Genomic DNA, 13,097 nt, shown 5'->3' with positions numbered 1-13,097 from the left:
CCTCGTCACATTGGCAAGCAACGCAAACGCGACGGATACTTCTTTAACATGGCAGAAAGAGGCAGGTGTACTCACGCCCTTCGTACGGCGATCCAACAGGACACGTGGTCAACAGGCAGGGGAGGTGAGGGATGGGGAGGAAAATGAAGATGAACTGTTAAACACGATCAAGACGCAAAAAACAAAAAAACATCTAGCATTAGCCCAATGCCATCGTATTTACACGCTCCACTAGCATTCGTTGAGTATGCAAGAAAAATGAAAGCATTTTAAACACGAGCCTGGTAATTTTTAATACAAGTCTGGAATACAATTTTAACCACGCAGAGTTTTTTTTTTTTAATGCGGCCCTAAATGTAAGCGTACGAGGTTCTCCCTTCTCTTTTTTTTTTAATTTTTAGTTGCACCCTTACCGACATACTGGCGCCGAGGCCGATATGGAACCCGCGACCTAGCAGAGAACTCACTCTTTCGAATAAGTAAATCGTAATATGTACTTAAAGTGATCAGTGAGTCGGCGATGTTTTGTTCACTCGTAAGTCGAGATGTAGTATTTCCTACGCCAATAACGTCCACTTCTAATCTGGATAAGTAAATCTGTGCTACCTGCCGCCGGCGATTAAACTATCTTTTTTTTTTCATGATAAGTAAAATAACGAATAAATATAACAGACATCGCAGCCTCAACTTAACTCTATAGTATACGCTAAAACGCCACCAATACCTGTCTTGTTCCCTTGTTCTATTGAACTAACGTATTTCACGTGTTATCTTGCTACCATGCCACAACGCACACTGCTTGTCTATTTTTTGTTTGTGCAATATTTTTTATCTTTACATGGCAACATCCGATTAATTTTTTTTTCACGCTTCCTGGTCAATGCGCGTAGTGTACTTTGTGTGTTTTGCATTAGACTAGCATTGCCGGTTTTATTGTATATTCATGTAGCTATTTACTATTATTATTACTGCTGCTTTGCGAATCGTGGGCCGTGTTACTGATTGCGTGCGCTTGTGTGTCGTGACAATCTGTAAGCTTACTGAATTATTGCTTCCCTGTGTACCGCGGACCGTGTTACTGGTCGCGTGTAAACTTTGTGTTCAAACTCTGCACTGTAACACTCCTGCCCTGGCTGCCAAAAAGTGGCTGGCAGTATTGAATAAATAAAAAAAAATACCTCGTCGCCGTCTCAAAATATAAACTCCTGTTATAAGCTTTATAACGCTTTAACATAAGTATGCTGCACTTACCGATGTGAAGTCCTTTCGAAAGTGTAGAGAGAACGGCACATGGAAAGAAAAAAGAAATCAAAACCGACTTAAATGCAATCACACCATGCAACGCCCAAATAATGAATGCCCACGTGTGCACACAACACGTACCACTGAGCGTCATTCACTTTAAGGTTCAGCTAACATGTTTCGAAAATATGTTAGCATTGACGCACTTTGGAGAAAGAATGAGTGAAACTAGATCGCGCGCATTATGTATACAGCGTACACATAGCGTCCGTTTAAGTTTAGTTATTCTTGACCATTCAAGCAACCATAAGACGGAATCACTACTATTATGCGTGTGAAAATGAAACCTCCTTTAGAAATAAAAAAAGGAGAGCGTTAATAGCAACCAACTCCAGTACTTAGCACTTTATTTTGTTTTTTCCCTTTAAATTTTGCTAACGCTATACCATGAATAATTCGCCTTCGAAGGGGCCCTACAAAAAGTTTCTGCGACAGTTTTCCAAATAATCATGACATGACCTCCCTATCGACGTTTATTATCCTAATAATCAACGACCGCAATTTTTTTTTTAGAATCCGTCAATTACGAGCGCAGTTGCAGAGATATGTCGCACACTCTAAGAGGACGCTCTGCGAGTTTTAACTCTCCCGCTTTTCGTGCTAGCGAAATCGCTCAAAGCTACACAACGAATTGGGCGGGGGGGATTAGAGGGAACACTCTCTTCCATTCTACGAATTCGCGCGCAGTCGAAGCGTAAACGTAGCACGCAGTTGGCTCGCTTACCCGCGTCAACTATGCAAACCCACAATGTTCAAATCGGCCAATGACCGCGTCTTTCGGGTATGCGACGCAGTTTATTCGAGTTTATAGCATCACTTGCAGGCAGAATGGTACGCGTGGTCCCTCGCCGACTTTAAAATTCAATCGTAAACCGTCTGTCCCGTGGCGCGCTACAATCCTCATCCTCACAGGGGCCTCGAGAACCAATCGGCAGCACTTTCTCACCACATGCTCAAAAAGTGTTGCACAAAGCGCGAGACAACGGTTCAAATATTGTGTGCACAATTGGGAATAAAACACACGCGCTACGTTAACAACTCGTCGCACTGCGCTCCCCGCCGCGGTGGTCTAGTGGCTAAGGTACTCGGCTGCTGCCCCGCAGGTCGCGGGTTCGAATCCCGGCTGTGGCGGCTGCATTTCCGATGGAGGCGGAAATGTTGTAGGCCCGTGTACTCAGATTTGGGCGCACGTTAAAGAACCTTAGGTGGTCGAAATTTCCGGAGCCCTCCACTACGGCGTCTCTTATAATCATATGGTGGTTTTGGGACGTTAAACCCCACATATCAATCAATCAATCGTCGCACTGCGCTAACACAGCGCCAGTGGCTAAAGCGCCGCGCGACGATGCAAGCAAGCTCCCTCCCTTGTGGAAGAGGTTCAAACCCCGCCGCACGCATTACAGCCAGCCACCCGATGCACCCCGGCCGAAAAGGAGCCCCTCGACCGACGAGTGGCCCACGCCTGCTTCGCGGATTCATTGGCCTTCGCCCCCTCCCGCCACTCGAGGGCACCGAGCTACTTGATATCGAGTGCCAGTTTGATTAATAGCCTCGCCATGGCTGTATCTTCTGGTCGTTAAGCCGCGCACGCCCAGCCTCCCCCCCCCCCCCCCTCCCAGCACTTTTTTTTTGTTCTGGTTTTGCTGGCACGCATAAAAATACTCCCCTACATACACTTAGTTAGATCCACATCTGCAGCCGAACAGACCCCGCGCTTGTTGCAAATAAGTTACGTTAGGTCAATGCAGGGCTCGCTCCGCATCCCTGTCAATAACAAGTTGGAGGTAAGCGGCCACTGCGTGCTGCGCTAAGCCAGTGGGCGTTCGCATAATGTAAGATGAACTTAACACAGCACGCAGCGGTGAAAATGGACCCGAAAATATGAGCTGACAGAGTTGCTGGCACCTATATCCAGCAAGATGCGACAGGCTTTGAAACACGACAGAAGCAATTTCGTATAGCATCAGTTTGTGATACAAGCTTAAGACAGCTGCGTTTTAGAAATATGTATACATACGCATAGAAAGAGGAGTGCAGAGGCAGCTGAACAAAAGACAAACCGTGCAACTCTTGTCAATGCCAAGTGAATTGTCCGGACGGGCAACTTGCCACTATGAGTTGGCACAGAAGGCAGGCAAAGAGAGAAAGAAATGCAATCTCAGCGAAATTTTGTGAAAGATATAACGGGAAAAAGATAAGAAACCCCTGGGCCGAGTAAAGTGGTCACGTCACGCTGAAAAGTGTAGTCGCGCGTCGATCGACATACAGCGTTAAGATATTTGATTCACCGACCCGCACTGAGCGCGAACAAACGGCGTCCAAGCAAGGCGTCAGCGCGCAATTCTTTACCACCCTACTTTTCTTAATTTTAAAGATTTTTTTTTCTGTCTACGTTTGTCGAACTCGGGGGCCTGGTGTAGCCAGAACAGCGTTGCGGACAAGCAGCAGCAAAAGCGAGCAAGCTTCTATTGCGCACAGCTGGTCAAGGAAGAGAGCGGTCAAGCGCACGAAGGCTAGTCACGCCGGAGACAGCTGCCAAAAGTGTCACACAGTATGGGCGACGTCGGGGCGCAGCCCGCGCGCCCGTGAACATTGCTGCTTGCGGCGGCGAGCATCCCCCGACGGCGGCCGGGACCCGAAACGGTAAGGCGCACAACAAAGCGCAGGGCCCCCTCCAGGAAACAGTCACGACGCGCGGCCGAAACCGATCTCCGAATGGAACAAGACCGGTCGGCCAGCGGCGGCACGTCGCGCCTTCGTCACGCGGCGAGTATAGGCAAGAACATCGGCGATGCTGCAGCATAGAACGACTTCTAGAGGAAACTTCAGCGGCAAAAGTGGAACGCACGCGCGGCTCTTCACAGAGTTGGCCAAGCACGACTGCGGCAGACGCGAAAGGGCTTGCCCGAAACAAAGGAAGCCAGTCGAACGCACGGCGGCCACTACTCCTCCATCAAAATAGCCACGCGAACGCTCCTGGCCATCGAGCGAGCACAGGCTCACCGAAGAAGGTTTAAAAGTCAGCACGTGCCGCGGCTCCAAAACAGAGCACGTGAATCCCCCCCCCCCCCCCTCCCGCCTTCCCGGCCGCGCGGACACATCTGACAGCTCGCGCGCTTCACCACAACGTGAAATGGAGCCTCGCGCAGTGACTCGGCCAAGCACAGAGGGAGAGACACCGCCCCCGCATCGACGGTCCCGGAGGAACGGCACCAGAGGGAGACGCGCGCGCCTCTTCCTCCGCGAGCGGCAGCGCTCATCCATCACGCTGCCCGGCCGGCTCAACAATTAAGTCCTTCCTCGGTTGTTAGCAGCCTTATTTACACTGAAGCCGGCCGACCCGCTCGAAAAATAAGAGAGCGACCGGCCGTCTCCACCTGCTCCACTCGCTTTTGTTAGCCACTCGGCAGTTCCCGCTTTTAATGGCCCGGGGCGAGCGGGCTGTAGCAACTTTGCAACGATCTGGGCGAAGGCTCGCGCGCCCCGCGGAGAAAGACACGCACGTGATGAATGAGGCACGGCAAAAAAAAGAAAGAAAGAAAAGGCGCTCCGCGACCCGGAGGAGCACCCACTACCGCGATGAGCCAAAGACAGGAGCCAAGCAGGGAACGTTGAGCGCGCACACGACACGAATACGGCATGACCAGCAAGTAAAGCGCGGCAAAGGACCACTGTCGAGTGCGCGCCCGTGTCAATCCATTAGCAGCAGGCGCCTGCATGGTGAAACAATCGATCTGTTTACATCTCTCTTAAATCACTCGTAAGACTTCCTTAAGGTAGCTTTAAAATTAATAAAGCGTGCTGGCCACAAGTCATCTCGGAGAGACGGTGCTTTCCAGGGGTCTGTGAACTACGAGGAACGGTTACAAGCGCGACCAAGTTCCACAATGGTAATGTACTTTTTTTTTGCGTAAAAGGCACAGTGGTACGGGAAGCTTATTCGAGATCCCACTTGGCAAAACGTAGCAAAAAAAAAATATTTAGAATAGCACACGCGACCTCGTGTCCAGCAATGCGAGAAAAAAAAATGGGGGTGGGGGGGGGGGTAAGAGTTCACCTTCAATTTACTTGGAGTCATCGCGTGTCCGATATGTCAGCTCGTTTTCAATTTACAAGGAGCCAACGCGTATCCGATAAAGGCTTATTGCTGAAAATTCGCGAAACCATGAAAAAAGGAAGAATCACCTGTGTAACCTCGAACTTATCCGGGAAATCGGTACAATGTACTGGGGCGTCAGTATAGGCTTGCATAAAGGTACTCGGGACAGACGATCGACCCCTTCAATGGCAGATCGCTCTGAATATATAGCGGAACTCTAATCTCCGAGTCGCTTAACGTTCATAAGACACTAGGCGCTCATATGTGCGTTGAACCTTTTCAAACAATATAGATTTTTAAGCATACAATACCGGCAACTACTCGACAAACCTATACTATTCCGATGGCAACAGTATTCAAGAAAAGATACCCCTCCCCCCCTCACAGCATAACAGCCACTGCAGCATCTCGGCTGAGGACATCCTTTCTACCACGCGCATTGAACAGCAGTAGCTGCATCTCGCAAAACTGGCAACAAGAAAAGAGAAAGAGAGCGAACACACCTCACGCTCGACCGATGTCACCCTCGGTCAACGTGCGTTGCACGGGAACCCTTGCCCGCGCTCCTTCGATCCACAACACCACAAACATTGCGACGCAGGCGCGAAGGGCGCAAGCACAGCTGTCTCACAGCCGAAGAAGGTCCACGGGCAACGGACAACGGTGCGGTATTAAAACCCGTGCCCCCAGCGCATGCACCGGACTTGAGCACGACGGTGCAGGGCGGCAACCACAGAACGGCGAGCCATCGACAAAGGCAATATGAAAGCACGCGAACAGGGAGCTCCCGCCGTGGACATGCCAAGACAGCAAGGGTAATGCGGTCATTTCCATGCGCGTCCAAGGCGTATGCAAATGAAAACAGCCAGTGCAAGGAGACCGCCACACTGCGCCCGGTGGAAAGAAGCATGATGTGCAGCTACGCCCCACGCAAGGTTGGCCACAGCGGGCACTCCGAAAGCCGAGCTCGCGACTGTAGACGGAGCCGGGAGCCCTGGCCTCCCCTAAGCCACCATCTTCAGGAGCTCTCGTGCCTTGCGCCATTCCAGCTGACGACGCCCGCCCCCTCGACGCCACATGCGTTTAAAGTGTTCTAAAGTAGTGTGTGGAACGTTTATTCTATATTGCTGGGAAAATGCCACGGCAACTCAAAATTTATCACACGCCAGCAGTCGCTACACCTCAAATGCTGAAGACGCAAGCAAAGATGGCCGCTATCGCTACTATCTGTGCTCGCGCAGTCGCAAATGCCACACGATGCCGAAAAGCGCGAAATCATGACGAGCTCAACGTTTAATGATGACGTCCTACGTGTTTTATGAAGATATATAACTGGCGAGGAGCAGATAGGGTTTGTAGGAAGGGTCGCGAAGGCGAGAGAAACTGTTCTCGCCATAGAAGTCTGTTCGGTTTTGTGGCCCTAAAGTGGTCGGGCCAAGTGGGATAACTGATAGCTGAAGGATGGCTGAAGTCCTTCCCGAAAAAAGCCCATCGCCACTTCCGAAAGTTTCCAAAAAATGGCAACTGGTAATACTGCACAGCGACGAAGTTCGACTAGACTTGCCGGTGAAACCGAAACAAGTGTCTAAAGGCGCAACTGGCATACCGTAGAATGGTCATAAATGTGTCGACGATTGCAGTGATGCTATAGTTCTGTATTGATTAACATAGCATGCGTACACCATATGCGTGTTATTACAGCAAGCGCAGCTGTCACACCCACCAAGCGAAGTACACCAAGGGTTGATATTAGGACGCTCGCTCATTTTGGAACTTGCGCTTCAGTCTTGCCACAGCGTAATTCTCTTCATTTTTCGGCTATGTATTCCCTTTACTCGTAGTTCCCAAGCGATAAATATTCGAAGGCTACATATACAGCACCCTTCATCTTTATTATTATCAACTTTTCTTGTAAAAAGAGTTACTTCAGCAATAACGCAGTAGCATGATGGCTTCTCCACGTGAGACAACAGAACACAGTCAAGAGACAACACATGGTACATCGTTAATAGAACACAGCAAGTAAAATGCACAATTAGGAACGGAAGCTAATCGATTTCGTTAGCGTTATGCTTTTACGATCATTTGAAAAAACAGACTAAAAAGTAAACGGCCCACAGCTATCAACCTCATCGTTATCGTCATCGCAAATCACAGAAACAAGGACGACTACGATGATTATCAGCGCAAGCAAAAAAAAAAAAACACACATGCAGATGAATTGATTGATGTGGGGTTTAACGTCCCAGAACCACCATATGATTATGAGAGACGCCGTAGTGGAGGGCTCCGAAAATTTTGACTACCCCAGGTTCTTTAACGTGCATCTACATCTGAGCACACGGGCCTACTGCTTTTTCGCCTCCATCGAAAACACAGCCACCGCAGCCGGGATTCGATCCCGTGACCTGCGGGTCAGCAGCCGAGTACCTTAGCCACTATAGACCACCACAGCGGGGGTTAAGCACGTGAAAAAAATATATATCACAGCATATCCCCAGAGTGAATGATGATGAGTGGGACGAAGCGTCTGTCGGTCCATGCGTCCGTCTGTCCATCCGTCTGTTTTTCTATCTTTGTTTATCTGTATGTCTGCGTCCGTCTGTATGTTTGTTCGTCTGTGTCTGTTTATCTATCTGTTTGCTTTTCTGTATGTCTGTTTTTCTGTGTCTGCGTGATACTGCCGGTTACTCCTGACGCAGGACAAGGTTAGACTAAGAGGAACTTCGCCCCTAAAAAAAGGCAGACTATATCAAGGAATGCGATGTGAAAGAGTCCCCGACACTCGCTCCATTTCAGAGCATCACCCAATGAACCACCAAGTGAGCCCTGGGTTGCAAAGGCTACAGATGGATGTATGCGCACACGCTGAGACTGCATCGTGTCGCTCTCGTTTACAATCCGAGACGTTACGCATATTATTACACGGGCGCAAAGCGACGCTAGATTTACTTTTCTTACTCAAACAGCAGTCTTGTTTTCTCTTCGCCCCTGCCGGACAGCTCGGTCCAAAAGCTCGATCGCATACGGGCAGGAGAAACTGCGAGCGGCCCGCACTCTCGGGTGTAACGCATGGTCGCGTGAACTCGGGGACGGTGACGAATGCGCCTGCCTCTCCGGCAGGCTCATTGGTGCGCCGTGCACACGGCGCTCGGATTTCCCAAGATGCAAAAATGCGCAGCCTGTCTGGCGTGTACTAAAAGGCTGGCTGGATTTATCGGCGGCAGCTCGGCAGGGAAGCAGCACCGAATAGCACTTTTTTTGTGGCCTACGAAGTTGGCGTGGCAAACGAACCCGGCGGAGGCCATTGGACCCGCCAGGCATACCGATGCCGGACCGGTGTGGTCATCAGGCACCAAGAGGCTGCACGAAACGCCGCAGCGTGTTGTGCAGCCAGGGCGCTCCGATATTTTGTGTAGTAAAATGCGCTTCGTTACGACGCCTTACAGCGTATCCTTGAGTAGTAGTTCTGAGGGCACAGCCATTTAGCCAAACGTGCCAAGAAACTTTGCAGCATCTAATCGTAGCGTCACGAAAGCAAAAACCGGACCAAATTGCTGCCCCGCCGCGGTGGTCTAGTGGCTAAGGTACTCGGCTGCTGACCCGCAGGGCGCGGATTCGAATCCCTGCTGCGGCGGCTGCATTTCCGATGGAGGCGGGAATGTTGTAGGCCCGTGTGCTCAGATTTGGGTGCACGTTAAAGAACCCCAGGTGGTCTAAATTTCCGGAGCCCTCCACTACGGCGTCTCTCATAATCATATAGTGGTTTTGGGACGTTAAATCCCACATATCAATCAAATCAATCGGACCAAATTGCTACCTAGGAAGTCAGAATTGAAAATCAGCCGGAACATTTCGAGACGAAGAACGCGAAACACAACCGCACCTCGACGTAGATACGCGAGGTCTTCGAATCTCCTGCACTAAAATGCAGGCCACAAGAGTCCGCCTAAGAGCATACACGTTCTTCGAAAGAAAAATTTGCATACGAACTAGCACCAAACGTATTACATGTAGAACCCCCCCCCCCCCCCCCCTTTGTTTTCTCCACAGCATTCCTAGATAATCGCCTGTGCTACGATCTGTCTTTTATAGAGCAGAATTTTTGAAGAAGGCGGTAATTACATACAGCCTACAATAAATTCCTACGTTCAACTGACCAAGTAAGACTGATTCGTGTGGCACACGTTGCAATCAAAGAATTTAAGTAGAGACATAGTCACGCTGCCAAACCTCCGTGCACTGCATATTCATCATTATAATGAGCCACAACACACAGTGACGTTCCGCAAAAAGTTTCACAAAAGCCCTCCTATCTATCATTTCGGAACCAACTACATTGTAATGCCAATACATTAAGTGCCTTACGCGAAAATTCTAATGCATAATGTGCTGCAGTTCTTTAGAACAGCTAAGCAAACGCGACTTGGCCAACAAAGTGCTTCAATTTCAAAGAATTTCACCGATGTTCTAGTGTGAGTAAACTGATTAATTATCGCGCAAGTATTGTCAGCTACTACGGAAAAAAGAACAAAAAATAAAAACCCGCGGTGTATGGAATAACGGGTCAATCACCAATTTTAAACAGACACAGATCGTTCCACTAAACAATACCATAGCTATATAGTATACACTCTGCCCAAGACGCCTTCGAACACCGAGCAATGGCAAACAATCGGTAGTACTGACCACTTGAAAAGAATAGGATTTCAATATAATGCTTACACTATCCCACCATCTTGCCCTCGCTATTCTAGAATTCGCCACACTTCCTTTGAGGCCATTAAGATGATTGTGGCAAATTCTGCGACAACGTAGTGATAAATTACTATGACACTTGGGAAGAATGAGCCAACCAACTAAGCTTGTCCCACAGCAGACGATTAGACCTTTCGGTATTTTTCTTCGCTCTCTCTCTCTTGGTCAGCTGTTTAATGATCACCAAAATGAAAAAGGCAAACATAGAGTTCAGTATCCTCGTCCTGATTGGGAACAGCGCAAGACTAAACTTAGACTACGGAGCAAGCAACCTAATATTCTAAGCCGCGAAGACAGGATCGCGGCGTGGCGACATACAACATACGCCTACGCGTTGGCCAGTTACAAACGGAACGGTTGATAAAATATTACGAGTGCCTATGTCACCAGCGGTGCATCCTTTGCTCCTACCACGCATCGACATAACGATCGCAGACCACACGTTCAGATAAACGTACTCCACGTCACAGTTATGCGCACGCGATCGACCGACAGCGGGAATGCCGCCACAATCCCCGAGCCCCAGCCAGCCAGGTATGATCGCGGAAATGAAGGGGCACATTACGTAACGCACCCACAGCGGTCAAGTGTCCACATGCGAGTCTCACAAGGTTGAAAAGCGCGGCGCTTGTGGCAGTGGTGCCACAACAGTAGCAGGCCCACAAATGCCGGACAGCAGCTCAGACAACGTTCAACACGGCGTACAAATCATCGGCGAGCGCGGCACCTTCCCGGGCCGGCCGAAACCGGTCGCCGCCGCTGCGCCAGTGCAGCACTGACGCGGTTGACAGCGAGCAGGCAAACTGATTACCGAACGGCTCGATAATTATGCGCGCCAGAAGGATTCCCATGCCGCGAGGCGTCCCACGAACTCGCAATCACCGGCCGTCCCGGATACCGCAGCGGGGCGCGGAACCCCCGCCGGCCCGCTGTTTGTTTTAACCGCGGGGGGGCCATCCCGATGTCGCCCCTCTCCGCACGCAGAGGTGGTATGCGCGCACGCCGGCGAACCCTCCCAAGAGGTGCTCTCGGCCACGCGTATTTTCAGTGCTCAACCGCGCGCGCACAGACGAGGAATCGGCGACACCACGGCCTGCTGGGAGCCTCGCGGTTCCTACAACAAGGGGTCAACTGCAGCGCAGCTCAATAGAAGGGGCAGCGGGTATAGTACAGCCGACGCACAACACGTGCGCAGTCGGCACTCAGCTATTTATACATCGCCCATACATGGCTTCGAGACATTCGATCGGCGGCATAAACGCGAGCATTTCCGGCATTCATAACGGCTCGAAGCAAGAGAGCGTTTTTGTTCCACACTGCTTTTCAAGCTAACGAGAGGACTGCAGGTTGGCACCCCAAATGGTGAGAGGTGCACGAAATTCGCCGCAATGCTGGAGGGACGACAACGGGGACACATGACCAGTCGCAGTGACGCTAAACACAAGCGTCACCGCGGTGCATTCGCGATCATCAGCGCCTCATTCACGTATACAGTACGCACAGATTGAAATGACACACTCAGAACGCGTGGCCGCCGGCACAGATAACGCAGCTCGCGGAACCAAGATGCTATACAGTGAAAGGGAAAGTATACACGGAGCAGGACTGCCGATTCCGGTCGCCAACGGGTCGGCTGGTAGTTAACCATGTGCACACTGCCATCCTGGCGCTGCTATAGTTGGTGCGCATGCCGACCGAAACGGCTCGCCAGTGCACACTACTTATAAAGCGGCGCGAGTAGACGCTCTCGTTCTGCACCTCTCGGAGATGCGGCACGCATGCTCTGTAAGAAACACTGTTTGGCTGAGACACGCGTTCGCAGTCATGATATAGATAAACATCAGCACAGAAGGACAGCGAGTTTATTACGCGGTTTCAGTCGCAAAGAGAGGGAGAGTGTGTGAGCAGTCACGGGCCTGTGTTCATGTGACGTTAAAACAATCTCTCTTAATTTTGTTGTCCAGTCCCGACCAGCCAATACTGCCGCCATACTGCGTGGCAAATTTTCGTGGAGGCTAGAAAGAACGCGCCAGCTTCTGCCATTCTTCCTGGACGGCGGCCCACAGGCTGACGGAAAGACATTAATCATATTGTTTCCATGTCGTACGAAGAAAGCCGTGTGACTGCTTTTTTTTTTTTGTTTGTCGTGACAGAAAGCAAGAAATAAACTCGCTATGCTTTTGTGCAGCTAGATGTTTATTTTTACGGTTAACTACAGGTCGACCCATTGGAGGCGGAAATGTTGTAGGCCCGTGTATTCAGATTTGGGTGCACGTTAAAGAACCCCAGGTGGTCAAAATTTCCGGAGCTCTCCACTACGGCGTGTCTCGTAATCAAATGGTGGTTTTGGGACGTTAAACCCCACATATCAATCAATCAACAGGTCGACCCATTGGCGGCCGGAACAAGCAATCCTACTAGATGGTCTCCCCTTCCCGCTATACCACAATGCAGCACCTTGGTTCCACGAGCTGCGCTATCTGTGAAGGCGGCCACGCGTTCCGAGTGTCCTATTTCAATTCGCGAGTACTGTACATTTAGATACATTAGGCATCCGGCCGATCGATGGTGAACGCGCACTCTAGACTACGCCATACAGTTACCTTCAATCTCTGCAAGACCACTTACAGGCGTGAGCGCTCTCAAACCTCAATCTAAACGCCGATAATTTTTTCTTGAGCGATGACTCGCACGCTTTATAAACAAGCCGCGCCTACGGACAGTGAATGTGCTAGACGAAAACGCGTGGTTGCCAACACAGTAGCTCTTGACCAGTGTATTTCGTTAAACTCAAAACTGCAGTCGCATAGGTGGGTACGTCGTCAGCTATACTGGCGTCCTTGACCGGTGAAATACATGCGGTCCGCACACTCGCGTCGAGCGCCATCTTAAAGGGGTGGCTCTTCGACGCGGTATGCAGAGAAATTGTAAATGGATG

At 50.3% G+C, this 13,097-nt stretch overlaps 1 protein-coding gene across 1 annotated transcript in view; it reads right to left on the bottom strand.

Annotated features, from left to right (window-relative positions):
* Positions 1-1,227: 1,227 nt before the first annotated feature.
* Positions 1,228-13,097, bottom strand: part of LOC119176792 (uncharacterized) — a 46,151-nt gene continuing 34,281 nt past the window's right edge. Inside the window, exon 7 of the mRNA XM_075876404.1 lies at positions 1,228-1,263. Within this exon, the coding sequence (XP_075732519.1) occupies positions 1,228-1,263 (36 nt within the window). The remainder of the gene's footprint in view (positions 1,264-13,097) is intronic.

The sequence above is a fragment of the Rhipicephalus microplus genome, chromosome X, assembly GCF_043290135.1.
Source record: "Rhipicephalus microplus isolate Deutch F79 chromosome X, USDA_Rmic, whole genome shotgun sequence".
Classification (NCBI taxonomy): Eukaryota; Metazoa; Arthropoda; class Arachnida; order Ixodida; family Ixodidae; genus Rhipicephalus; species Rhipicephalus microplus.
The sequence above is the reverse complement of the archived record's forward strand: the minus strand, read 5'-3'. Positions and strand labels throughout refer to the sequence as shown.